The following is a 24,600-nucleotide window of genomic DNA, read 5'->3' as shown; positions in this document are numbered from 1 at the left end:
TGTTAATGGGTTTGAATATTTGTTAAAACTATCACAACATACCAAATACTTCAACTGCATTTATTTGAGTACAAAAACAAGTCTTCAACATAATTAATATGCCAAAGGCATATTATTAACTATTGGATTTAAATTGGGAATCATATGTAAGAAATCACTGCACAGCGTACGGCCCGACCCGGTGGATGGCAATATTACCTCCAGCGAAATTTATAAGGGGATGTAGCTCAGATGGTAGAGCGCTCGCTTAGCATGTGAGAGGTACGGGGATCGATGCCCCGCATCTCCAACTCGAATAATTTTTTCATAAAATTTTTTCTTTCACTACCATTGTGATTTATTGATTTTTAATCATTTTAATGGCCTTTGTTTTCCGACAGTTGTTAATTTAATTTTTAAACTTTTTCGACAGTTTTCTTTTAACCCTATGTTTGTACATTCCATAAAATGCCATAGATGAAATTAATATAATAAAGATAATAAACTTTTGAAGATATTTTATAACCTCTAACAGGCGTCATGGTGTCTATGTTCCGTTTTTTTCTGGGTCTCAACCCCTCAAAAGTAAAATGAACAAATTCAACAATTAACAAGGATTTCATTTTCCACAGCTGACCAAAGACCCATTTCAAACTGAGCGGGGTATAATGATAATAAAAACAAGTAAGAGCGTGCTAAGTTCGGCCGGGCCGAATCTTATATACCCTCCACCATGGATCGCATTTGTCGAGTTCTATGCGCGGTATCTCTTTTTAGGCAAACAAAGAATATTGAATAAGAACTGTTATGCTATTGGAGCTATATCAAGTTATAGTCCGATTCGGACCACAAATGTATGCTGAACATTGCAGAAGTCATTGTGTAATATTTCAGTTCATTCGGATAAGAATTGTGCCTTGTAGGGGCTCAAGAAGAAGGTTTATATGGGAGCTGTATCAAGCTATTGATCGATTCAGACCATACTAGACACGTATGTTGAAGGTCATTAGAGAAGCCGTTGTACAAAATTTCAGCCAAATCGGATGAGAATTGCGCCCTCTAGAGGTTCAAGAAGTCAAGATCCCAGATCAGTTTATATGGCAGCTATATCAGGTTCTATACCGATTTACGCCATACTTAGCACAGTTATTGGAAGTCATAACAAAACATCTCATGCAAAATTTCAGCCAAATCGGATGAGAATTGCGCGCTCTATTGGCTTAAGGAGTCAAGATCCAAGATCGGTTTATATGACAGCTATACCAGATTATGAACCGATTTGAATCATACTTAGCACATATGTTGGAAGTACTACCAATAAAATCGGACGAGAATTGCGCCCTCTATAGACTCAAGAAGTCAAGACCCAAGATCGGTTTATACGGCAGCTATATCAAAACATGGACCGATGTAAACCATACTTAGCGTAGTTGTTGGAATTGATACCAAAACACTACGTGAAAATTGCAGCCAAATCGGATAAGAATTGCGCCTTCTAGAGGCTTAAGAAATTAAGACCCAAGATCGGTTTAAATGGCAGCTATATCAAAACATGAACCGATTTGGCCCATTTACAATACCAACCGACCTACACCAATAAAAAGTATTTGTGCAAAATTTCAAGCGGCTAGCTTTACTCCTTCGAAAGTTAGCGTGCTTTCGACAGACAGACAGACGGGCGGACGGACATGCCTAGATCAACTTAAAATGTCATGAAGATCAAAAATATTGGGTTGCCCAAAAAGTAATTGCGGATTTTTCATATAGTCGGCATTGACAAATTTTTTCACAACTTGTGACTCTGTAATTGCATTCTTTCTTCTGTCAGTTATCAGCTGTTACTTTTAGCTTGCTTTAGAAAAAAAGTGTAAAAAAAGTATATTTGATTAAAGTTCATTCTAAGTTTTATTAAAAATGCATTTACTTTCTTTAAAAAAATCCGCAATTACTTTTTGGGCAACCCAATATATACACTTTATGGGGTCTTAGACGCATATTTCGAAGTGTTACAAACAGAATGACGAAATAAGTATACCCCCTTCCTATGGTGGAGGGTATAAAAAGAAAAATCTTAGCCTTTTTCGCTTGCATAGTAAGAAAATGAATGGGGAGGAGCCAACCAAATACAATTATCTTAAATTCATTGAATTAATTGGAGATTTGTTTTGCCTCGTCAGCGAAAAGTCGCACAAACAAATCATAAATAAATGGAAAAGTTTTACGAATTTTGCTGTTCTTTCTTTGGGTTTCAACTTAAACAGCATGAAATATTTTTTACTGTTTTGCTCAAATCGAATTTTGGAGCTTGAAACAATGAAATAAGTACCCCAAAATGTCAATTATTCAAATGAATTATCCCAAGACACACACAGCCAGCGAAGCAGACAGACAAACAGACAGCTCGCCAAGCAGGATATAAAGAATAACAGACAACCGACTAAAGAGAACAAAGGTTGAACAACTTTTATGCGGGAGGGAGAAAACAAAGTTAATTTTTAGCAAAATGTTTGTGAAATATTTAAACGCGCCACCATTATAAATCAAAAGTATTCGTTAAACCATACATGATTTATGTGGTGCTAAATATAAAACTTTTGTCACCCCACCTGCCATTTCTTTTTTGTTAGATGCATGTATCATTCGTGTCTCTTACATCTACTTTAGTGTCCTGGCAGATAAATATTTGGCAAAGGGGAAGGATGGTTAGATTTTTTGTCAAGTGGTTTTTTGTTCAAGTTCGAAAACAACTAAACACATTTTACCAAAATTTTTAAGTGTTAATAGGTAACACAAAAACGACGGTTTTTATTTTTTACTAATTATTCATGTTATAATATAGAAGGAGCGCTTTATTCTTCTTAAACGTCTTAAATTGCACAGCCCTACCTAAGGCACTTCATTTTTGGCTGCTTAATCTTTGATCTGCTGCCTTATATAGGGTTGCCTAAAATGTAATTGCGGATTTTTTAAAAGAAAGTAGCCTCATCATGCCGAAAGTTTTACCATTTAAGGAGTTCTGCAAAGATCGAAATAAATGGTAGTCTGATGGTGCAAGGTCAGGGCTATATGGTGGATGCATCAAAAGTTCCCAGCCAAGCTCACTCAGTTTTTGGCGAGTGACCAAAGATGTGTGCGGTCTAGCGTTGTCCTGGTGGAATATGACACCTTTACGATTGACCAATTCTGGTCGCTTCTCCTTGATGGCTGTATTCAATTTGTCCAATTGTTGACAGTAAACATCCGTATTAATCGTTTGGTTCCTTGGAAGCAGCTCAAAATATACCACACCCTTCCAATCCCACCAAACAGACGGCATAACTTTCTTTTGGTGGATATCAGCCTTTGAAGTGGTATGAGCTGGTTCACCATGCTTGGACCATGATCGTTTTCGACTAACGTTGTTGTAAACAATCCATTGTTCATCTCCAGTTATGATTCGTTTTAAAAACGGATCGAATTCATTGCGTTTAAGGTGCATATCACAAGCGTTGATTCGGTTTGTTAAATGAATTTCTTTCAATACATGTGGTACCCATATTAAAATTGACGCCAAACAAACAAATGTAAACAAAATTTCGCGCACTTTTTTTCTAAAGCAAGCTAAAAGTAACAGCTGATAACTGACAGAAGAAAGAATGCAATTACAGAGTCACAAGCCGTTGAAAAAATTTGTCAACGCCGACTATATTACTACTATATTACCGACAATTACTTTTTGGGCAACCCAATAGAATAAAATAATGGTCTACAACTAAATTTATTTCGTATAAATTTTTCGCAGAATCCATGGTGGTGGGTTCCCAAGATTCCGCCCGGCCGAACTTAGCACGCTTTTACTTGTTATTTATCAGTTTGATTTCTCGTATTTTCCATTTGAATCAATGTACAACTAATTGTTAGAGCATTGGAAGGGAAGAAAATTTCTTCCGGGTGACCACATTGTACCACTTCCCATAAATTAAAATTTTTGGTTATAAGTTCAATTGAAAAAGAAATGGATTTTTTCAAATCCATTTGGATTTTTTTTGTTCTAACCACTTTACTTATCCATTCCACAAACGAAGGTATACCTGATCCTTGCTTCATTCATTTGGTCATCCATTTTCACATATACTTCTCATATTAAATGTAGTGTTGAGTCAAATATCCTCTTGATGGCAGAAAGGCTAACAAAATACTCCAAAAAAAAGTCCTAAATAAACACACGAAAAATACAAAAATAATACACTAACAACAAAAAAATTGTATATGTATTCGTATGCATGTAAGCACATTTGTATGTGTGTTAGCAGACAGAAAAACAATTTGATTTTAATTGAAAAATAGCATAAATATGCGAAATAAGTGAGGAGCAGAACAAAAAAACAACCCAGCAAAACAGCATTCAAGTTATCAAAGCATTTCAGGGAATTTAATGGCCTTCTTAATCATACTACTGAGCATTCGTCGTGTTGTTTATCACAATTTTTTATACCAATATTTCTTTAAAAACAAAAACTTGGTTAAAATCCTAATTTTTTTATCAACATGGCAACCCCTAACTATTGTATATGAGTATTGTTTTTTAATTATTTATTAAAAAAATAAATAAAAATTATATGTTATAATAAAACTAGCTGACCCGGGCCCGCTGCGCTGCGCCTTCTCTTACTTTATATGGAACAAAAGTTTCCTTGTAATATTTATTTTCGACAATTAAAGATCTTTTAGTGAAATACCATGCTACGACAATAGTATATCGCTTGACTAACAGTTTAACAATATAAGGGCCTTTATGTGAATCCCATATGATCTTTATTGGTCTACGAATTTAAGTTTGGATGTAAGGTGATGTCTGATTTAGTGGTGTTTTCGGGGGAGAGGTGGTCCCCCAGATACTTGGCCCTGAAAAAATATCAGAATCATGCTCTTGTCTCAAATACCATTTAATTAAACCCCATATTAGCATTGTCTGAAGAGGAGTTTACAGGATGAGGCTTCCCCCAAACACATGGCCCCAAAATAGGTTATCAAATTCGTTTTCTAATCTCAAAAACCTTTCATTTGAGCCACATATTGGTATGGTCGAAAAAATTTTTTCCCTTTGGGGATGTTTTGGGAAAGGGGTGATGCCCTAAATACATGGTCCTACATTTGGATATCAAATTCGTATTCTACTTCCAAATACCTTTATTTGAGCCCCATATTGCGATGGTCAGTAAAAAATCGCTGATTGTGGGGTATTTTGGGAAAGGGGTAGACCCCCAGAAAATTGGTCCCGAAAGTGGGTATCAATTCTTGCTCTACCCCCCAATACCTTTCATTTAAGCCCCACATTGTCATGGTCGGTAAATAGGCCCGATTTAGGGTTGTTTTGGGGAGTGGGGTGGTCCCCCAAACACTAAGCCCCGAAAATATATTAGCAACGTGCTCTATTCTCATATATCTATATATCATTTATTTGAACCCCATATTGCCATTGCCCTCAAAATTGGATATCAAATTCGTTTTCTAATCTCATTTAAACTCCTTATTGCAAAAGTCAGCAAATATGTCCGGTTTGGGGTATTGGACCTAAAACCTATGAATATTAAGTTCCACTCTCTTTAAGACCCAAATTGTCTTGGTGAGCAAAGACGTCCTATTTGGGTGGTGGTGTTTATGGCGGTGGGACGTCCGCTAGACAGTTGGCCCATAATGTTCATATCAGATACGTGGGCTACTTCCACATATCCTTAATTTGAGCCCCATATTTCCATAGTCGGCAAACATGACCGGCTTGAGGGGGGTGTTTTGAGGGATGGGCGCCCACTCAGTGAGTTGGCCTGTAAAATTTTTTATCGGTTTCGTGTTCTACTCTAAAAACCCTCTTATTTGAGCCTCATATTGCAATAGTCAGCAAATAATTCCTAGTTGAGTGGTGTGGGGGGGGGGGGGGGGGGGTGGCCCCATAAACACTTTTCCCGAGTATTGTTATCAGATTCGTGCTTTACTTCCAAAGACCTTTCATTTGAGCCCCATATTGCTATGATCGTAGATTTGACCCCATTGGGGAATGTTTTTGGGGAGGTCCCTATTTAGATATCAGATTCGAATTCTACACTCAAATACCTTTTATTTAAGCCCCATATTACCATGGTCAGTAAATAAGTCCTGTTTGGGCGGTGTTTTGTGGAGGGGTGGACCCCCAGAAACGTGGTCCCACATTTGGATATCAGATTCGTATTCTACTCGTAAATACCTTCAATTTGAGTCCCATATTGCTATGGTCGGTAAATACGTCCGATTTAGGGGTGTTTTGGGGCTTGGGGTGGTCCCCCTACCACTTGGATATCATATACGTTTTCTTATCCTAAATACCTTTCATTTGAGTCCCATATTGTCGTGATTGGTGTAAATATATGTTTGGTAGATTTTAGGGTGGGGCAGCCCCCCTAGGTACCCCATCCGAAATTTGGATACCAAATTTTTATTTTTAGGATACTTTATGAGAGCACACAAATTTTCGCTTAAGTCGCAACACCCATCTCCGAGATCTGGCGTTTCTGAAAATTAGGATAAGGGGGAGGGTCCGTCCCCCCTTCAGATATCAATATCAATGTAGTACCCTATTTTCACCACGGAGTCAATATGTACCATCTGTGAAAATTTCAAGAAAATTTGTTCAGCCGTTTCTGAGTCTATACACAAACAAACACAAATTGATTTTTATATATTGGGTTGCCCAAAAAGTAATTGCGGATTTTTCATATAGTCGGCATTGACAAATTTTTTCACAGCTTGTGACTCTGTAATTGCATTCTTTCTTCTGTCAGTTATCAGCTGTTACTTTTAGCTTGCTTTAGAAAAAAAGTGTAAAAGTGTACTTTTTGGGCAACCCAATATAAGATAAGAGAGACTAAATTTTGAAAAAAATTAAAGAAAAAATTTAATCTGTTTCCGCCCGGGATCGAACCGGGGGCCTTCCGCGTGTTAGGCGGATGTGATAACCACTACACCACGGAAACACATGTGTTGCCATCTACTCAAAACTAAGCTAAACATTCAAAACAACAATCAATGGCAATCAAATATCATATCTCATAAATAGAGTGTAAAACTAGTTGTGTGTATAAAATGAAAATTAAAACTAAAAATAAATTAAAAAAACTGCATTATTTTTTTGTACGTTGTTGTTTAATTTGATTTTTCTCTGACAAAGATTACCTTTGGATTTGTAGAACAAAAACTCTGTTACTCAGTATGCAAAATGAGAAAAACAATTTGTCTTTTGGTTAGGGCAACGGGTCTTCTAAACAAATTTAATGCTCATATTTTAGTGTAATTAGATTGGTGGCGATTGTTTTGGGCATTTAACCCTCTTAAAACCCATTAGTCCCCGGAGAAAACAACACAAACTGCTGCCGACACACTTCTACTTATATTAGAGTACTTCTTGTTTTTGTTTCAAACCATTCACTTTCCCCTCAAACCCTCACCTTAAATAGGAAGCATCACAAAAAAATCACCACAACCAAATTCATTGGAACAGTGGGGGTAATTGTTTTGTATATGCAATAAAGATAAGGTTCACAAGAAAAATTGTCCAATATTCCAATAAATATTGCTGTAGGGACAGACACTCAAAACAATAATGATCGGTTTATATGGGATCTTTATCAGTGTATGAATTGAATCATAATATTGAATGATATGAATCATAATAGAACTAAACAGGCTACATTTTAACCGAATCGGTTAAGATGCAGTTGCGCTACATCGGATCAACATGCAGTTGCGCTAGATGATAATCGTTGGATCAATTTAGCTATTTAATGTTTTTGACCAATTTTACTTATATAGAACAATTAAGAGCGTGGTAAGTTCGGCCGGGCCGAATCTTGGGAACCCACCTCTATGGATTATGCTAAAAATTCAAAAAAAATAAATTTAGTTGAAGGGCATAATTTTATTCTGCATACCAATCTTCTATCAAACCAGCAAAAATTTGAACTTTTAGGAACCGAATGATGGAGAGACCAGTTTATATGGGAGCAATATCAGGTTAAAGACTAATTTGGACCGTATTTTGCACAGTTATTGGAAGTCGTAACGGAACACCGCATGCAAAATTTCAGCCTAATCGGACATAATTGCCGTTTATAAGTGCTCAAGAAGTCAAAAAGGGGGGAAAAATTGGAGCTATATGAAGTTTTAGACGGATTTGAACCATACTTGCCACAGTAGTTGAATAACAAAACACCACATGACAAATCGGACAAACATGTAGGCTTGTAAGGGCTCAAGGAGTTTAATCGGGAGATCGGTTTATATGGGAGCTATAACAGGTTATAGACCGATTTAGACCGTACTTTAGACAGTTGTTGAAAATCATAACAGAACACCACATGCTAAATTTCAGCCAAATCGGACAAAAATTGGGCTTGTTAGGGCCAAAGAAGTCAAATCGGGAGATCGGTTTATATGGGAGCTATATCAGATACTTGAAAGTGGTAACAGAACACAACATGACAAATTCCAGCCAAATCAGACAAAAATTGCGGCTTCCAGGAGCTCAAGAAATCAAATCGGCATATCGGTTATATGGGAGCTTTACAAGGTTATAGACCGATTTAGACTGTACTTGGCACAGATGTTGGAAGTCGTATCAGAGCGCTACATGCAAAATTTCAGCCAAATCGGACAAAGATTGCTGCTTGTAAGGGCTCAGGAAGTCAAATCGGGAGATCGGTTTATAAGGGAGCTATGTCTAGATCTGCACCGATATGGCCAATTTTAAATCCTCTACTACCTACATCAATATTGAGTATCTGTGTAAAATTGCATTATGCGTTCGACCGCTATCGTGATTTCGACAGACGAATGGACGGACATGGTTAGATCGACTCAGGACGTCGATACGATCAATAATATAAATACTTTATATATTGTCTTAGACGAATATTTCGAGGTGTTGCAAACGGAATGACTAGATAAGTATACCCCCATCCTATGGTGGTGAGTATAAAAAGATCTGAACCGGTGTTATAATAATATTCACAGTTTTGGCCGATTTGACTGAAATTTGGAACAAGGACTTTAGTTATGACTTCCAACATCCATGCCAAGTATGTTCCAAATCGGTATACAAACAGATATAGCCCCCATATAAACCGAGCCCCGGTTTTGTGTTCTTGAACCCTTAGAAGCCTCAATTTTCATATACAAGAGACACATGAGCATAAATATTTACGTCATTTACCCCGGGAGTCGCTTCGTTTGCATGACACATACAAATAACCACCAGAGAACAGCAGCAAACCACATTAAAAATGAGTCCACACCATAGACATGAAGCTGATGGCACGCTCACACCTTATACCAGCAATCGTTGTTGACGCTTACGAATCTCAACGACCAAAACATAAATTATTCCTTTAAATTCGTTAAGCTATTGTAAGTGTATTTGCCGATGACATAAAATGATTGTTAATCATATTTACATTTTAAGCGATGGCTCACTTTGCGCTTAATCTGAATAGAAGACACACACACTCCGCTACCTTTCAAAGTTATGAGATTATTATGAGATAATTAATTTGGGTCCTTAATAATGGCTTGGGTAAAGAAAAAAGTGTCACTGATAAAAGCAATTCTCATCCAAAAATTAAAATGTAAGTGCAAAAAACAACAGAGTATATCTATGCCGCTTAACAAAACTTGATAACCTATTCCTCTGATTGCTTTGGCTTCATATGCCACTCATCTGAGTAGTGTTCCTTTGTTAACAACACACGATGTCCGTCAACCACATCCGCTGAACGATTACTAAAACGTTTGCGCATCTCTCACTCTATGCTATAAGCGCAGGTGTTTCTAACTAACTTTGTTTTTAGGTGGCATGCGATACAGACAATTGCTTTAGCCAAAGTGACTATTAAGTGCCCAATTTTGCACCACCGCTTGTGTTGTTTGTTACATGCCATTTGTGTTAAATATAGCTGAAAGGTTTCGTAAGTTGCGTTGATCCAAAAAGACAAATATTTATGCGGTGCACCTCAAATGTGAGGTGCACCGCTGCAGGTCTTTGGTTGATACCATCCACTTTGTCTTATCTCCATTTAAAGCCAGACCCACTTTCACTGACTTTCTTTAGATCTTTTTAACGACTGCAGTTACTGCTTCCGATGATCGACCCCGTAATATCTATGTCGCCTTTAGTGGAAAAATTTATTTTAATAAATTTCGAATCTTTCTTCCCCAAAATACTCCCCACTGTACCATGGTCCTCAGAAGGCGTTAGAAAAACAAATACAAAATAACAACAATCAACCCAGAGAAGTGTGTTGCCAACAAAAACAAAAAACCGAAAAGCACTAAAAAAGTTTTCTCCAACGAAAGTGCTTAGGCAGCAGATTTTCCCTCTTGACTCTTTCGCACTCGAACACACACACCCACATACGCACTTTAAGGTCTGCTTACACTTCTTAGATTCCCAGGAGTTTTGGCATAGCTCTTGTTGAGTTTATAGATACCATTAAAAAGGATACTTGAGCCAATGTTTTCTCAACATTTTTTTTGATTCTCCTTCGTGTTGGGCTAAGAAGTCTCCTCTGAAAGGATAATGAAAATGATGGCTGTAGGGATTTTAAAGTTTTGCATTTTATTTTTGATTTGTTTGTTTTTGCTTTATTCTAACTTTTCGTGGGCAAGCAGATTTTTTGTTGTTAATTGCAAATACTTTATTGACATATGGTTCAAGAAAATTGTCCTTAGAAATTTTTGTTGGAAGACAATGTAATAATTAATAAGCAAATCCTGGCGCAAGAGGGTTAAATTTTTTTGGGGCTTAGGTTTGATAAACTGCGTTTTTTTTTTTGGTTAAACACTATTTCTTACAACAATGAAACATAGTCTTTGGAACCAAGGGAACTGTGTCATAAGACATATTAATCTTCTTTTATATAAAAAATTTTCGTTCTTTATTTGTTTGTTTGTCTGTTCCGTATTGAATCAAAAACGGTTGAGTTTGAGTCCCCGGTGAAAAAAGGGTACTACATTTTTTAATATCCGAAGGGGGCGGACCCTCCCCCTAACACCCATTTTAAAAAACATTATATCTAGAAGATGGGTACACCGATTTAAGCGAAATTTTTGTATGCCACCGTATCGTACCCCAAAAATACGAAATTGGTATAAAATTTTGGGGGAAAGCCCCATCCCAAAACCCACCCGAACGGACATTAAAATTTCACACTTAGTGTCGGGGGCATTATAAAGTCGGCAACGCCCGACTTTTGTCTTTCCTTACTGGTTAGCTTAGGTAAAAGCCAATCTCTATCAATTTTTAGCTTATGTATGTAATTTTTATACCCACCACCGAAAGATGGGGGTATATTCATTTTGTCATTCCGTTTGCAATACATCGACCCTATAAAGTATATAAATTCTGTCCGTCTGTCTGTTGAAATCACGCTATAGTCTTCAAAAATAGAGATATTGAGCTGAAACTTTGCACAGATTCTTTTTTTGTCTATAAGCAGGTTAAGTTCGAAGATGGGCTAAATAGGACTATATCTTGATATAGTCCCCATGTAGACCGATCCGCCTATTTAGGGTCTTAGGCACATAAAAGCCACATTTATTATCAGATTTTGCTGAAATTTGGGTGTTGTTAGGCCCTCCGATATTCTTCGTCAATTTGGCCCAGATCGGTCAAGATTTGGATATAGCTGCCATGTAGACCGATCTTCCGATTTAGGGTATTAGGCCCAAAAGAGCCACATTTAGTATTCGATTTTGATGAAATTTGGGACAGTAAGTTGTGTTAGGCCCTTCGACATTCTTCGTCAATTTGGTCTAGATCGGTCCTGATTTGGATAAAGCTGCCATATAGACCGATCCTCCGATTTAGGGTCTTTGGCCCATATAAGCCACATTTATTATCCGATTTTGCTGCAATTTGGGACAGTGAGTTGTGTTAGGTCCTCCGACATTCTTCGTCAATTTGGTCCAGATCGGTCCAGATTTGGATATAGCTGCCATATAGAGCGATCCTCCGATTTAGGGTCTTAGGCCCATAAAAGCCACATTTATTATCCGATTTTGCTGAAATTTGGAACGGTGAATTGTGTTAGGCCCTTCGACATTCTTCGTCAATTTGGTCCAGATCGGTCAAGATTTGGATATAGCTGCCATATAGAGCGATCCTCCGATTTAGGGTCTTAGGCCCATAAAAGCCACATTTATTATCCGATTTTGCTGAAATTTGGAACGGTGAATTGTGTTAGGCCCTTCGACACTCTTCGTCAATTTGGCTCAGATCGGTTTAGATTTGAATATAGCTGCCATATAGACCGATCCTCCGGTTTAGTGTCTTAGGCCCATAAAAGCCATATTTATTATCCGATTTTGATGAAATTTGGGACAGTGAGTTGTGTAAAGCCCTTCGACTTCCTTCATAAATTTGGTCCAGATCGGCCGAGATTCAGAATGAAAGGTTGTTTACATATATACCCGAGGTGGTGGGTATCCAAAGTTCGGCCCGGCCGAACTTAACGCCTTTTTACTTGTTGAAGATTACAGTGTGATTTCAACAAACAGATGGACAAATAAACCGACAGACGGACGGACATATCCATATGTTCCGAAAAACTACATGAATGTGCCTCCTCTTCCTATATGCTTGTGTAAAAAAATATATCTATGAAGTTATTTCAAAACATTTATTTGGGATTTTTCTCTAAAATTAGATCATTGTGAGTTCGCCGTGATGTTTCCCTTATAGTATATATGATTTATCTTTAGGTTAGTACGTATGTGTCTTAATATTTTGTCTGCAATTTCATCAAGGGAAATCACCATCAGACAACCTACACATACGATACTAATTTTTATATTCTTGTGAGGGGAAACACACAAACTCACATCAAATGTAAGTGGCACTCTTGCTGATCATAAAATGTCCCCCCTTTATTCAATAAGAACAAAGACTAAATATGAGTGGCCATATATCGTTATGGGGGGATTCACATTTTTAACAAAAAATGATAAGGGTTGCAAGTATAAATGGTTTGAGCAAAGCAACTAGAGACACAGTTTTTCATAGACCTTTGAAGACTTACAAACCAATTTACTTAGACCCAAAAAAAACTTCAAATCCACAATCTTTAAAAATGTCCTTAAACATCGGTGGAACTGCAACAGACAATGCCAAAGGAGGTCATGACATTAATGTCAAGGCCATGGGTCAAGTTGGTGATTGGGAAGAAAAATTGGGAGCAACCGCTGGTGTCTTTGCCCAAGGCAATAATAAAAAGGGTCCCGCTACAACGGGAGCCTTTGCAGAATTGAGTTCGTAAGTTAACAAAACCAGAAATAAAGAAATTTTTTAGTAACCCTTTGTTTTCCCCCCAGCAACGGCCATGGTTTGGGTATACAACACAGCAATACCCATGGCGTTAGTAAATCAATGGGTGAAAATTTGCGCATTAATGCTTTTAAAAACGATCAACACTCGGTGGATCTTAATGCCTTTCATAATCGTACACAAATGCAGAATGGTTTGAAATTTGATTCGGTGGGAGCGAATGCTGGCTGGTCACATGCCCAGGGTCATTCGGCTACGGTGGGTGTAACACAAATTCCCAAATTTGGTGTTACCACCATGGGTGCCACTGGCACCGCCAACTTATGGACTTCTCCCAATCAGGCATCATCCCTTAATATGAATGCCTTTGGCAATCAACATTTGAGTGGACCATTCCAAGGAAAACGTGATTTTGGTGGTGGTTTGGGTTTTACACATAAATTTTAAACATTTCATATCGGATTTCTATATTTTATTATAACTATAAGCGGGTTTCTCTTAGGTAATGTGAATATCGAATAAATTATAAGATATTTAAACAAAAAAATAAATAAAATTAACAAACTGTTATAGTAAACAAACATACAAACAAATGTCATATACTTTGGTTTAGGTGACAAATTGAGAGGCATCAGTGTGCAGGGTAGCTAACACGAAGTGTTGCCAAATTCTCACTGGTATACCAGCCAGCTACATGATTTTTGTTTTGTTAATGAGCTGCATTATGTTGTTTGCAAGCCATCAATAACATTCGTTGATAATGGAGTTCAAGTGTTATAGTGTGACTGCGTTATATTTGGCTAGAATGAGCTAGAATTTTCCAACCAAATGCAACGAAATCACATAATTAGCTATTGTTGGCGAACTCAAACACCTCAAAGTGAACAGAGCGAATATCGTATTCTCTGACAAGAAAAAATATCTCAATGGAGCAATTCTTAAAAGCCCAAAATGATCGAGCGCACGTAAGAGAATTTGCCGAGCCCTAGCAAGCGAACATTTCGGTCGTAGACCACAATGAACGTATCAACAAGACTCGAAAATGTCACATGAAGCACTTGTAAACTAAGAATGATTAAAAAATCATGTTCAGCACACCAATTCGTCTACACTGTGGCTATGCCTTTTCGCCATATGACAATTCGATAGTCATTTTAGACCAATATAGGGACTTAACAAATAAAAACACCTAAGTTGGGACGTGCCGAACTTTGGATACCTTCCGCCATTGTTATATTATAGTTAGCTCAAATTGTTTAAGTATTGAGAGCCTAATACAATCCAATTTTGCCCATGAACATTCCATTTAGGAACGTCAAACTTCTCAAATATTAATGAGTGCAGTCCGATTCAAGTTAAAGCTCAATGATAACGGAACCTCATTTTTATAACCAGGTTCGAACGGCGTGTGGCAGTGGGACTCCTGTTTGTTGAGAAGTTTTTGCATGGCCGCCACACCAGATGTCACCAGCGTAAGAAGGGGATAACCACCACTAAATACTTATATACCCTACACCACTACTGTGGTACAGGGTATTATAACTTAGTATTTGTAACACCCAGAAGGAAGAGTGAGGTAGAGCAATTGATAAGAATCACTTTCTGATTCGATTTAGCTATACTTGTCTGTCTGTTCATATTAATTTGTGAACAAAGTACAGGTCGCAATTTTCATCCAATCATCTTTAAATTTGGCAAGAGATGTACCCAATTGAAATTGGAAAAAATCGGTCTAGATTTCGATATAGCTCCCATATATATGTTCGTCCAATTTGGACTAATATAGATATAATGTGGTCATTTGTTAACCAACTCTCTCGAAATTTAGAAGGAAGGATTCTCTTATGATTCTCAATACTTCTGATAAATTTCATATAAATCGGTTCAGATTTGGATAAAGCTCCCATATATATGTATCGCCCGATTTTCACTTCTAGAGCCACTCAAGCGCATTTATTGACTAATCTTCCCAAAATTGTGCACAACGCTTTTCTAGACAAATCCGAAAATATCTAAGAGGTTTGGTTGAAATCGGTTCAAGTTTAGATATAGCTCTCATATATATGTTCGTCCGATTCGGACTAATATTGCAATAATGTGATCATTTGTTAACCATTTCTCTCGAAATCTGGGAGGAAGAATTTTCTCTTGACTCTCGACATTACTGGTGAATTTCATATAGATCGGTTCAGATTTGGATATAGCTCCCATATATAAAGGGTGATTTTTTTGAGAATAGGATTTTCATGCATTAGTATTTGACAGATCACGTGGGATTTCAGACATGGTGTCAAAGAGAAAGATGCTCAGTATGCTTTGACATTTCATCATGAATAGACTTACTAACGAGCAACGCTTGCAAATCATTGAATTTTATTACCAAAATCAGTGTTCGGTTCGAAATGTGTTCATTCACCGTTCAGCGATGAGGCTCATTTCTGGTTGAATGGCTACGTAAATAAGCAAAATTGCCGCATTTGGAGTGAAGAGCAACCAGAAGCCGTTCAAGAACTGCCCATGCATCCCGAAAAATGCACTGTTTGGTGTGGTTTGTACGCTGGTGGAATCATTGGACCGTATTTTTTCAAAGATGCTGTTGGACGCAACGTTACGGTGAATGAACACATTTCGAACCGAACACTGATTTTGGTAAAAAATTCAATGATTTGCAAGCGTTGCTCGTTAGTAAGTGTATTCATGATGAAATGTCAAAGCATACTGAGCATCTTTCTCTTTGACACCATGTCTGAAATCCCACGTGATCTGTCAAATACTAATGCATGAAAATCCTAACCTCAAAAAAATCACCCTTTACATATCGCCCGATTTTCACTTCTAGAGCCTTTCACTTTCACTTCCCAAAATTTTGTACAACTCTTTCCTCGAAAACTACCACACTATTTAAGAAGTTTTGTCGTAATCGGTTCAGTTTTAGATTTAGCTCTCATATATATGTTGGTCTGATTTTGAGCAAAATTGCAATAATGTGGGCATTTGTTGAACGATTTCCTCAAAATTTGACATGAGGGATGACTGTGGACATTACTGTTGAGTTTCAGATTTGGATGCAGCTCACATAAGTATACATCGCCCAATGTTCAAAATTTTGTCCTTGATCTAAGGAATTTGGTAATGATTGGTAAAGATGCTGTCTTTAAATTTAATTCGCTATGTACTAACGGTTACAATTTTCCTATTCGAATTTCGATCGCTGACTTTTTCATGATCCATCCACGAAAATTCCCGTATTTTATAGCCTCAGTCACGCTGTGAGTACATCATACCTTCTCTGTCTGTCTACACAATCTTCCATATATTTAAGGGCCTCAATCATGTACAACATGCATCACGCCACAGTCAGAGTTTTGTTCGATCTCCCATAAAGCCACTGAAACATTCTTCGCCGTATCTTTCTGTCCGTCTTCACAAACCTCTCGATATACTAGTGCCGCAATCACGCCGTGAATAAATTAGATATTTTTACCAAAAACAACCCGTTTTCCCCGCCATTCAGACACAGTCGTCACAAAGTCATTGTTTGTGCATACTTTCCGTCTACACAAACATTACAGTATCTCAGTGCGTAGAATATAGAAGAAGAGGATTTGTGTACCTCCATGACGTGAATGAGTGTCAAGTCTCCGAATAAAAGCCATCGTTTTGCCCGGCAGATAACGGAAACACCTACTAAGGGACCTTGGCGCCCGCTAAATAATACGTCTCGGCTATCGTCAAGTCACCAGCTTACATATTGTCCAGTGTTAGATATACTCGGAGCCACCGCCTGCTCCAGCCCACGCTACCGAGCGTCTGGCCAACTTACTAAATATATCTTCAATTTGGTTTTATGATAACAGGGTGACATTGTCGAGGGCATAAAGTGTTGTTCTTTGGCAACTATTGCCTTAGCAACTTGTTGTTGATAAACAAATATGTGTTTGCTCCAAAGCCTCGCACCCACCCTACTTCAAACAGTAGTCAATATTCCTTAAACAGTCATGGATTTTACCCAAGTTGAATTTCCCATTTCCGTAGAATTAAATACTCTTAAAACATATTTTGATTTGACACTATGTAAATTGCCCAAAATTCATGGCAAATCATTGCCTATTGGCGATGATGTGGAAACCGAAACAAATCAACCCAAAAGCCTAAGGCATTTGGTATTGGATTGTCTGCTGGAAAATTGGTGTGGTATGTTGTTGGAGGTTTTACATGGAGTGACTGCGACAATAAGACAAATGCCAACAATTATTTATTTCTTGTTTATGTTTATTTTTGCAATGCTCGCTTCATTTCCGGCCCCCAGACAATCCCGTCTTTAAGGAAATACCCCGTCAAAAGGACCGTAACTACATTCTAAGCAACTTGGATGTAAATCTTCCTCTCAAGATTTTAAGCACCCACATTCAGGATGATTTCTTTTGGCGCAAAAGTTATCAGCATCGCTGGAAAACCCTTTACTATATGACATACACATATCCACCCTATCCGCCAGTGGCTTCACCATCGCCCAGCCTTAGTGATCCAGTGCCGCAGAGGGAGAAAAAAGTAACAAAGCCATGGATTAACATTTACATGGAACGTCATCTGCAAGAGTTTATTGAAAATCTAACAACGCTGGACTATGAGGAGGAAGGTATACAGGCGACAATATTGGACATTTGTGCAGCGTATATAAATCAATTGGAGATAAACTACCTTCAGCCTAGCATGGATGGTCTGAATGGTAATGTCAAGAAAAGGGAAAGTGTCTGTCCCTTCTTTGAAATGTCATTCAAACATAGGACAGACACCTTGTTTTTGGGGAAATCTTAGAACTTCTTCTTTTGCCTTTGAGTTACTAACTCTATGTTGTATTCCATTTCTCTTGTAGATCACATTCCACTTGATTTCATTTTGAGTAATCTACCGGAATTGCGTACATTACGTGTGACATATTGTACTAAAACTATTGGGACACAATTCTATTTGGGTTGCAATACCTTATCGCAAAAGGATGCAAATATCCTGGCCAGAGGTTTGGCTCAGTGTCATGAATTGGTGAATTTTTGGTAAATAGCAAAATAAAATTTAATGATAAGTTAATAAGTAGACCATGGAAACTATGGAACGTAGTGTAGATACCATGATAAAGAGTAGGACATCCAGCGAACTGCTCAAATACAAGCTGAATGCCAAGTTAAGGTCGCGGGAGACTTCGCTGCACCAGAGTGTGTATAAAATAGAAGAATCCTTCGGTGCCAAGACATACACATTGACGGTATGCATTGACACCGAGGGGGGCTTTAACAATGTACGAACCGACACACTGATCCATCCTTAGAGCTGTAGTGGGTGGATCGGGTCCTTAGAAACGGGATAAACCATATGCTAAGGAACAGGTGGATAAATTGTGTGTCCCACGGCATAAATATAAGGGAGAAAGTAGCACAAGGCACACCACAGGGGGCATTTTATCGCCACTCCTATAGGTGACCACCATAAATGACCTATTACGGACGCTGACTGAGGAGGGATTTGAACCCTTCTGCTACGCAGACAATGTTATAACACTTCTAAGGGGAAGTATCTGAACCAGCTATGCAGAAGGGCCGAAAGGGTCTTGCATATGGCATATGACTGGTCTACACCCAGTGAGGTCTCAATGTTAACCCAGAGAAGACGGAAATATGCCTGTTCACGAGGAAGACGAAGGTGGGCCAATTTAACGCACCACGTTTCCTCAATTTCGATATCTGACAAGGTCAAATACTTGGGAGTGATCTTGGATAGAAAACTGAATTGGAAGTGTTATATTCAGGAGGGTACCGAAAAAGCTAACAGATGTTGGACAATATACAGATGGGCCGTAGGCTCGAAATAGGGCCTGGTTCGGAGGATAGTCCTCTGGCTCTACAGGAGCGTGACAAGACCAATACTTACTTACGCTTGAGTAGTTTGCTGGACTGCGAAGGAGAAAAAGTTTAACGTGAGGATAATACAATTGGTTTAGAGTACAGATTACCTTGGCATAGGCGGAGCGATGAGAACCACGCTAAGGCATTGTAGATATACTAGATATCCTACCCATAGATAAACAGATTACGTGTGAGACAGCTACTGCGGCTATGAGACTTAAGGCGATGGGAAAATAGATTGAGGATAGGAGCAACTCATACCATAACAGTATAATCGAGGCGACTATAGGAAACCTGGAAAGACTCGAAGAGATTTCTGATCGGACACCTGAGACGACACTTGAGGTCGATTGCGAAGCACTGCTGCCTGCGGCACAGTCTTGGATTGACGATCTCTGGTATTTCCATCTGGCAGATCATGCTACACAGATGGATCAAAGCTAGAGGACAGACTAGGCCTGGGGATCTAATACATTGAGAACTCAGAGACTGAGATCTCTTTTCGACTGTCTTATCATAATACGGTCATGCAGGCGGGAGGGCGATCATGGAATACGTGAGATGGTGTCGTGTTAACGCGAGGACGTCGAGTGTGAACATCTCTGAAGATGCAAATTTACCCACGAACATTCCATTAAAGAACAGGGGCAACTTCTCACATATCAATGAATGCTGTCCAATTCAAATTTAAGTTCAACGATGAAGGAACCTCCTTTTTATAGCCAAGTTCGAGCGGCGTGCCGCAGTGCGAAACCTCTACAAGGAAAAGCTTATACATGGCATACTACCTTACAAATGACGCCAGCATTAGTAGGGACAACCACCGCTGATAACAACCAGGAAGGAGTGTAAAAAGAGATTAATGCCTTCTCTGAGGCATCCTTCGCATCCTTTGGTTGCAAGGGGGAATGAAAGAGCAGACGATTTGGCAGTGAAGGCCAGAGGACTGCCTTCAATGAACTCGGTTAACCCGACATCTTTCGAGTCGACGCAGTCCGAATTAAGGGCTTGGGCGAAAAACGCATATAACACAGTTTGGAGTGCCTCATCGTTTGGGTGCCAGGCCACAGAAGAGTAAGAGGTAATGAAGGAGCAGACGATTTGGTAGTGAAGGCCAGGGGAATGCCGTCAATCAATTTGGTTAACCCGAAGCCTCTCGAGTAGACGCAGTCCGAGTTAAGGGCCTGGGCGACAAACCGCGAAACGGTCGGTAGGACGACGAAAATCCTATGGGACGATCCGGATCGTGAGAAAACGAGGCTTTACTGAAAGGAAGTAAGAAGGAGATCAGTATAGCTTTCGGTAGCATAAGAATAAGGGATTTTGTTAGTAGTACGAAATTCCTGACTTTCTTTTTCGAGGTTTCAAAATGCAAATTTGTCCATTAACATTCCGTTAAGGAATATAACTTCCCATATATCAACGAGTGCTGTCCGATTGAAGTTTAAGCTCAATGATAGGGGCCTCCATTTTATAGCCGAGCCCCAATGGCATGTCGAAGTTTTACACCTCTTTGGGGAGAAGTTTTCACATGACAAAGTATCTCACAAATGTTCACAACATTAGGAGGGGATAACCACAGCAGAAATTTTTCTGATGTTCTTATCAGGAGTCAAACCCAGGCGTTCAGCGTCATAGGTCTTTTTCGAGGTAACTTTTTGACAACAAGCCGATGCCACTATGGCATTAATTTCTCTACTCGTGGTTACAGTAGAACTACTTTTGGTTACACTAAAACTTTTTTGCTTCCACTAGCACTACACGTAGTCACATTAGAACTACTCGTGGTTACGTTGCAGCTAATTGTGGTTAAACTAGAACTAAACGTGGTAGCACTAGAATTTCTTTTGATTGAAGAAGAACTACTCTTGGTGACACTAGAACTAATCGTGGTTACGCTAGAACTACTTGTGGTTACTCTGGAACTAATCGTGGTTACTTTGGAACTACTCGCGGTTACTCTTGAACTACTTGTGGTTAGTCTAGAACTTCTACTGGTTACACTAGAACTACTCTTGGTTACTCTAGAAGTACTCGTGGCTACTCTGGAACTACTCGTGGTTACTCTATAACTATTTGTAGTTACCCTAGAACTACTCGTGGTTACTTTTTAACTACTTGTGGTTAGTCTAGAACTACTAGTGGGTACTTTAGAACTACTGGTTGTTACTCTGGAACTACTCGTGGTTACTCTAGAACTATTCCTGCTTACTCTGGAACTACTCGTGGTTACTTTTTAACTACTTGTAGTTAGTCTGGAACAACTCATGGTTACTCTAGAACTCTCGTAGTTACTCTGGAACTATTCGTAATTACTCTAGAACTACTCGTGGTTACTCTAGAACTATTGGCAGTTACTCTTAAACTACTCGTGGTTAGTCTAGAACTACTTGTGGTTACTCTAGAACTTCTCGCGGTTACACTTAAACTACTCGTGATTACACTAGATTCACTCTAGGTTACTCTATAACTACCTGTAGTTTCTCTAGAACTAATCGTGGTTACACATGGTTTCACCAGAACTATTCGTAATTACTTTAGAACTACTCGTGGTTACCATTCTTGGTTACTCTAGAATCACTCTTGTTTACTCTAGAACTACTTGTGGTTTTTCTATAAGCACTCTTGGTTACTCTAGAACCACTCTTGTTTACTCTAGAACTAATCGTGATTACTCTAGAACTACTTGTGGTTACTCTAGAACCACTGATGGTTACTCTAGAACCACTGGTGGTTACTCTAGAACCACTGGTGGTTACTCTATAACCAGTGGTGTTTACTCTAGAACTACTCGTGGTTTCACAATCGAACAGTGCGTTTTCGGAAGGTTGTCTCGTTCCCGGGAGAATTGTTAGAAAATTGTGTCGGGAGTCAAGAACTCTTTGGGTTATTTTTTTTAATAAAATTAAATGTTTCATCCAATTTAGATTGCCTTTTTTTGCTTTTCTCTGTTTTTGTTTGTTTGTGTATGTAAAGTTTACACAACACCTCCCTGCAGCCATATCAACTAGGATTATTTGCACATAGTTTGGACAAGGGTTGTCATCACCTCACAGCTCTATCTCTGGAGCATTGTAGTTTGGGTGATGAAGGTATCGCCGAGTTTATGGGAGCTTTAAACAAGGAGTCCTTTGGAACATTAAAGTATTTGGACTTGACTAACAATAAAATAAGTAAGAATTTTCAAACCATAACTTCTAGTTACATTGCTATTTGAAATTTTCGATCACATTGCTGCTACTCCACCTCAGCCTCAGAGGGAGCTCACACTTTGGCATGTTTGATAAAAAGCCTTAATCTGGAGAAAATAAGTTTGCGTTTAAATCCCATTGGGGATGAAGGAGCCTCAGCTATTATTGGAGTATTGGACTATATACCCATTAGAAATCTGGACATTTCTGGTTGTTCCCTCACCAGCAATATTACAAATATGTTTATGCAACTTATAACACAAAGCGAGACTTTATGGTACATTGATGTTACCAATAATGATTTGGGAGTGGTAAGAATTCCATCTTAAAAATGTTATATGAGGAATTTGAAAATGATAAACTTTTTATTAGATCTTTGGCAGACACTTATTAGATGTCATTGTTAACAACAAGATTTTGAAAGCTGTGGATCTAAGGAATACAGGATTGTCATTGAATATGTGTAATGAGATAAAGGACATTTTAAAGGAAAATTTTAATAACTAATAAATAGTGGTTCAAAGAACTGCATAATTCTTAGTAAACAATGAACTAATGGATTTCATTAACAATTTCCTGTAATTTTATTTATGTTTAGGATGCATTGAAAGCCTATTATAAAGGTTGTACTGAGGGTGCGGATGTTAATGCGCCCCACCCTGTACTACCCTAGCGATAAAAACTAAGTAGGTGGGAATGCAAAAAGTTGTGAGTAACCATATCAGTTTCAGATGGAAGATAATAAGATAAGATATAAAAGAAGAGAGTACGAAGAGAGCGACCTACCTATGAGCACCGGTTCATGCCCACCTAATTTTCTACTCGGTGAGTGCCAACGCGTCCACGTATAAATGACCCAATATAGATTATCTTCGAATCCCCTTTCGGAACCATCCCGCCTGGTGCACGTGTTTGATTGGTGACCTGGCAAAGATACTTTAACAATATCACAAAGATTGGAAAAAAGGTATCCGAAAAATCAAAGCTTGAGCTCCTTTAGTCTCTAATATGAACAAAGCAAGTGCTCTCTCAATCAATACAGGTCTCTATCAGTACAACTTCTACATAAAGTAATCATTATGTCGGAATTCCATGTGCGCAACTAAGTGCCTATTACCCGTTTAACCCGAAGCCTGTGGAACAGCGAAACGGTCGGTAGAATGGAGAAAATCCTATGGAGAGATCCGGATCGGGAGAAGACGATTCTATTACCAAAAGAAAGTAAGAAGGAGGTCAGTATAGCTTTCGGTATCATAACGGGACACATAGTACTACGAGCGCCCTTATGCAAAATCGGTGCGGCACGTGATAGCATGTGGGGAAGATGAAGAGACATTGGAGTATTTCCTATCCCATTGCCCGGCTTTTGTGGCTAACAGATACCGGTACTACCGGTACTTAGGTGAAGACACAATACCAGACATGAACCAAGAACGTGGTATGAAAAACAATTATGGAATTTTTAAGTAGCACGGAATTCTTTAGATTTTCTTTCTCGATGTTACTTTTTATTTTAATAGAGTAGGTCGGTTGGGTTTGTAAATGGGCCAAATCGGTCCATGTTTTGATACATCTTTCATATAAATCGATCTTGGGTCTTGACTTCTTGAGCCTCGACAGGGCGCAATTCTCGTCCGATATTTTGCATGTGGTGTTTTTCTATGATTTTCAACAACTGTGCCAATTTTGGGTCAAATCGGTTCATAACCTGATATAGCTGCCATATAAACCGATCTTGGATCTTGACTTCTTGACCTTTTAAAGGACGCAATTTTTTCCGATTTGGCTATAATTTTGAACGTGGTGTTTTGGCATCTTTTCCAACAACTGTGCTAAATGTGGTTCAAATCGGTGCATAACCTGGTATAGTTGCCATATAAACCGATCTGGGATCTTGACTTCTTGAGCTTCTAGAGAGCGCAATTCTCATCCGATTGGGCAGAAATTTTGTATAACAGCTTCTTCCACGACCTTCAACATCATATCCAATATGGTCTAAATCGATCTTTAGCTTGATACAGCTCCCATATAAACCGATCTCCAGATTTTGCTTGGGCACAAATTTTAATGACACTCTCTACTCAACAATGTCTATCATTGGATCCCCCATTGTTATGTAATGTGTCAAATAACCTATTGGAGGCGATTTTAGGAGGTAAAGCACCACCTTCCGATAACAACAAATTATAAAGCCTATTCTTAC

At 38.6% G+C, this 24,600-nt stretch overlaps 2 protein-coding genes and 2 non-coding genes across 4 annotated transcripts; 3 read left to right on the top strand and 1 right to left on the bottom strand.

The window, feature by feature from the left end:
- Positions 1-216: 216 nt before the first annotated feature.
- Positions 217-289, top strand: Trnaa-agc (transfer RNA alanine (anticodon AGC)). Its single transcript has one exon. It is a non-coding gene; the product is annotated as a tRNA-Ala (tRNA).
- Positions 290-6,892: 6,603 nt separating this feature from the next.
- On the bottom strand, positions 6,893-6,965 carry Trnav-aac (transfer RNA valine (anticodon AAC)). The gene has a single exon. It is a non-coding gene; the product is annotated as a tRNA-Val (tRNA).
- A 6,147-nt stretch (positions 6,966-13,112) lies between these two features.
- On the top strand, positions 13,113-13,827 carry LOC106082495 (attacin-A). The gene is made up of 2 exons (XM_013245044.2): positions 13,113-13,294; positions 13,354-13,827. Exons 1-2 carry the CDS (start codon positions 13,113-13,115, stop codon positions 13,751-13,753), a joined length of 582 nt encoding a protein of 193 aa, XP_013100498.2. The 3' UTR covers positions 13,754-13,827.
- A 3,447-nt stretch (positions 13,828-17,274) lies between these two features.
- Positions 17,275-22,949, top strand: LOC106082492 (uncharacterized). The gene is made up of 6 exons (XM_013245040.2): positions 17,275-17,500; positions 17,616-18,035; positions 18,183-18,360; positions 22,183-22,379; positions 22,458-22,708; positions 22,770-22,949. Exons 1-6 carry the CDS (start codon positions 17,305-17,307, stop codon positions 22,902-22,904), a joined length of 1,377 nt encoding a protein of 458 aa, XP_013100494.2. The 5' UTR covers positions 17,275-17,304; the 3' UTR covers positions 22,905-22,949.
- Positions 22,950-24,600: the final 1,651 nt, after the last annotated feature.

The sequence above is a fragment of the Stomoxys calcitrans genome, chromosome 2, assembly GCF_963082655.1.
Source record: "Stomoxys calcitrans chromosome 2, idStoCalc2.1, whole genome shotgun sequence".
NCBI classification, from domain to species: Eukaryota; Metazoa; Arthropoda; class Insecta; order Diptera; family Muscidae; genus Stomoxys; species Stomoxys calcitrans.
Note: the sequence above shows the minus strand (reverse complement) of the source record. Positions and strands in the feature narration are given on the sequence as shown.

What these genes read in the sequence shown, in the direction of transcription:
- LOC106082495 (XM_013245044.2), top strand. Translation starts at nt 13,113, where the DNA reads ATGTCCTTAAACATCGGTGGAACTGCAACAGACAATGCCAAAGGAGGT. An exon ending in GCCTTTGCAGAATTGAGTTC is followed by an intron (nt 13,295 to 13,353) that starts GTAAGTTAACAA and finishes TTTTCCCCCCAG; the next exon opens with CAACGGCCATGGTTTGGGTA.
- LOC106082492 (XM_013245040.2), top strand. Translation starts at nt 17,305, where the DNA reads ATGGATTTTACCCAAGTTGAATTTCCCATTTCCGTAGAATTAAATACT. An exon ending in TCTGCTGGAAAATTGGTGTG is followed by an intron (nt 17,501 to 17,615) that starts GTATGTTGTTGG and finishes TCCGGCCCCCAG; the next exon opens with ACAATCCCGTCTTTAAGGAA. An exon ending in CTTGACTAACAATAAAATAA is followed by an intron (nt 22,380 to 22,457) that starts GTAAGAATTTTC and finishes ACTCCACCTCAG; the next exon opens with CCTCAGAGGGAGCTCACACT.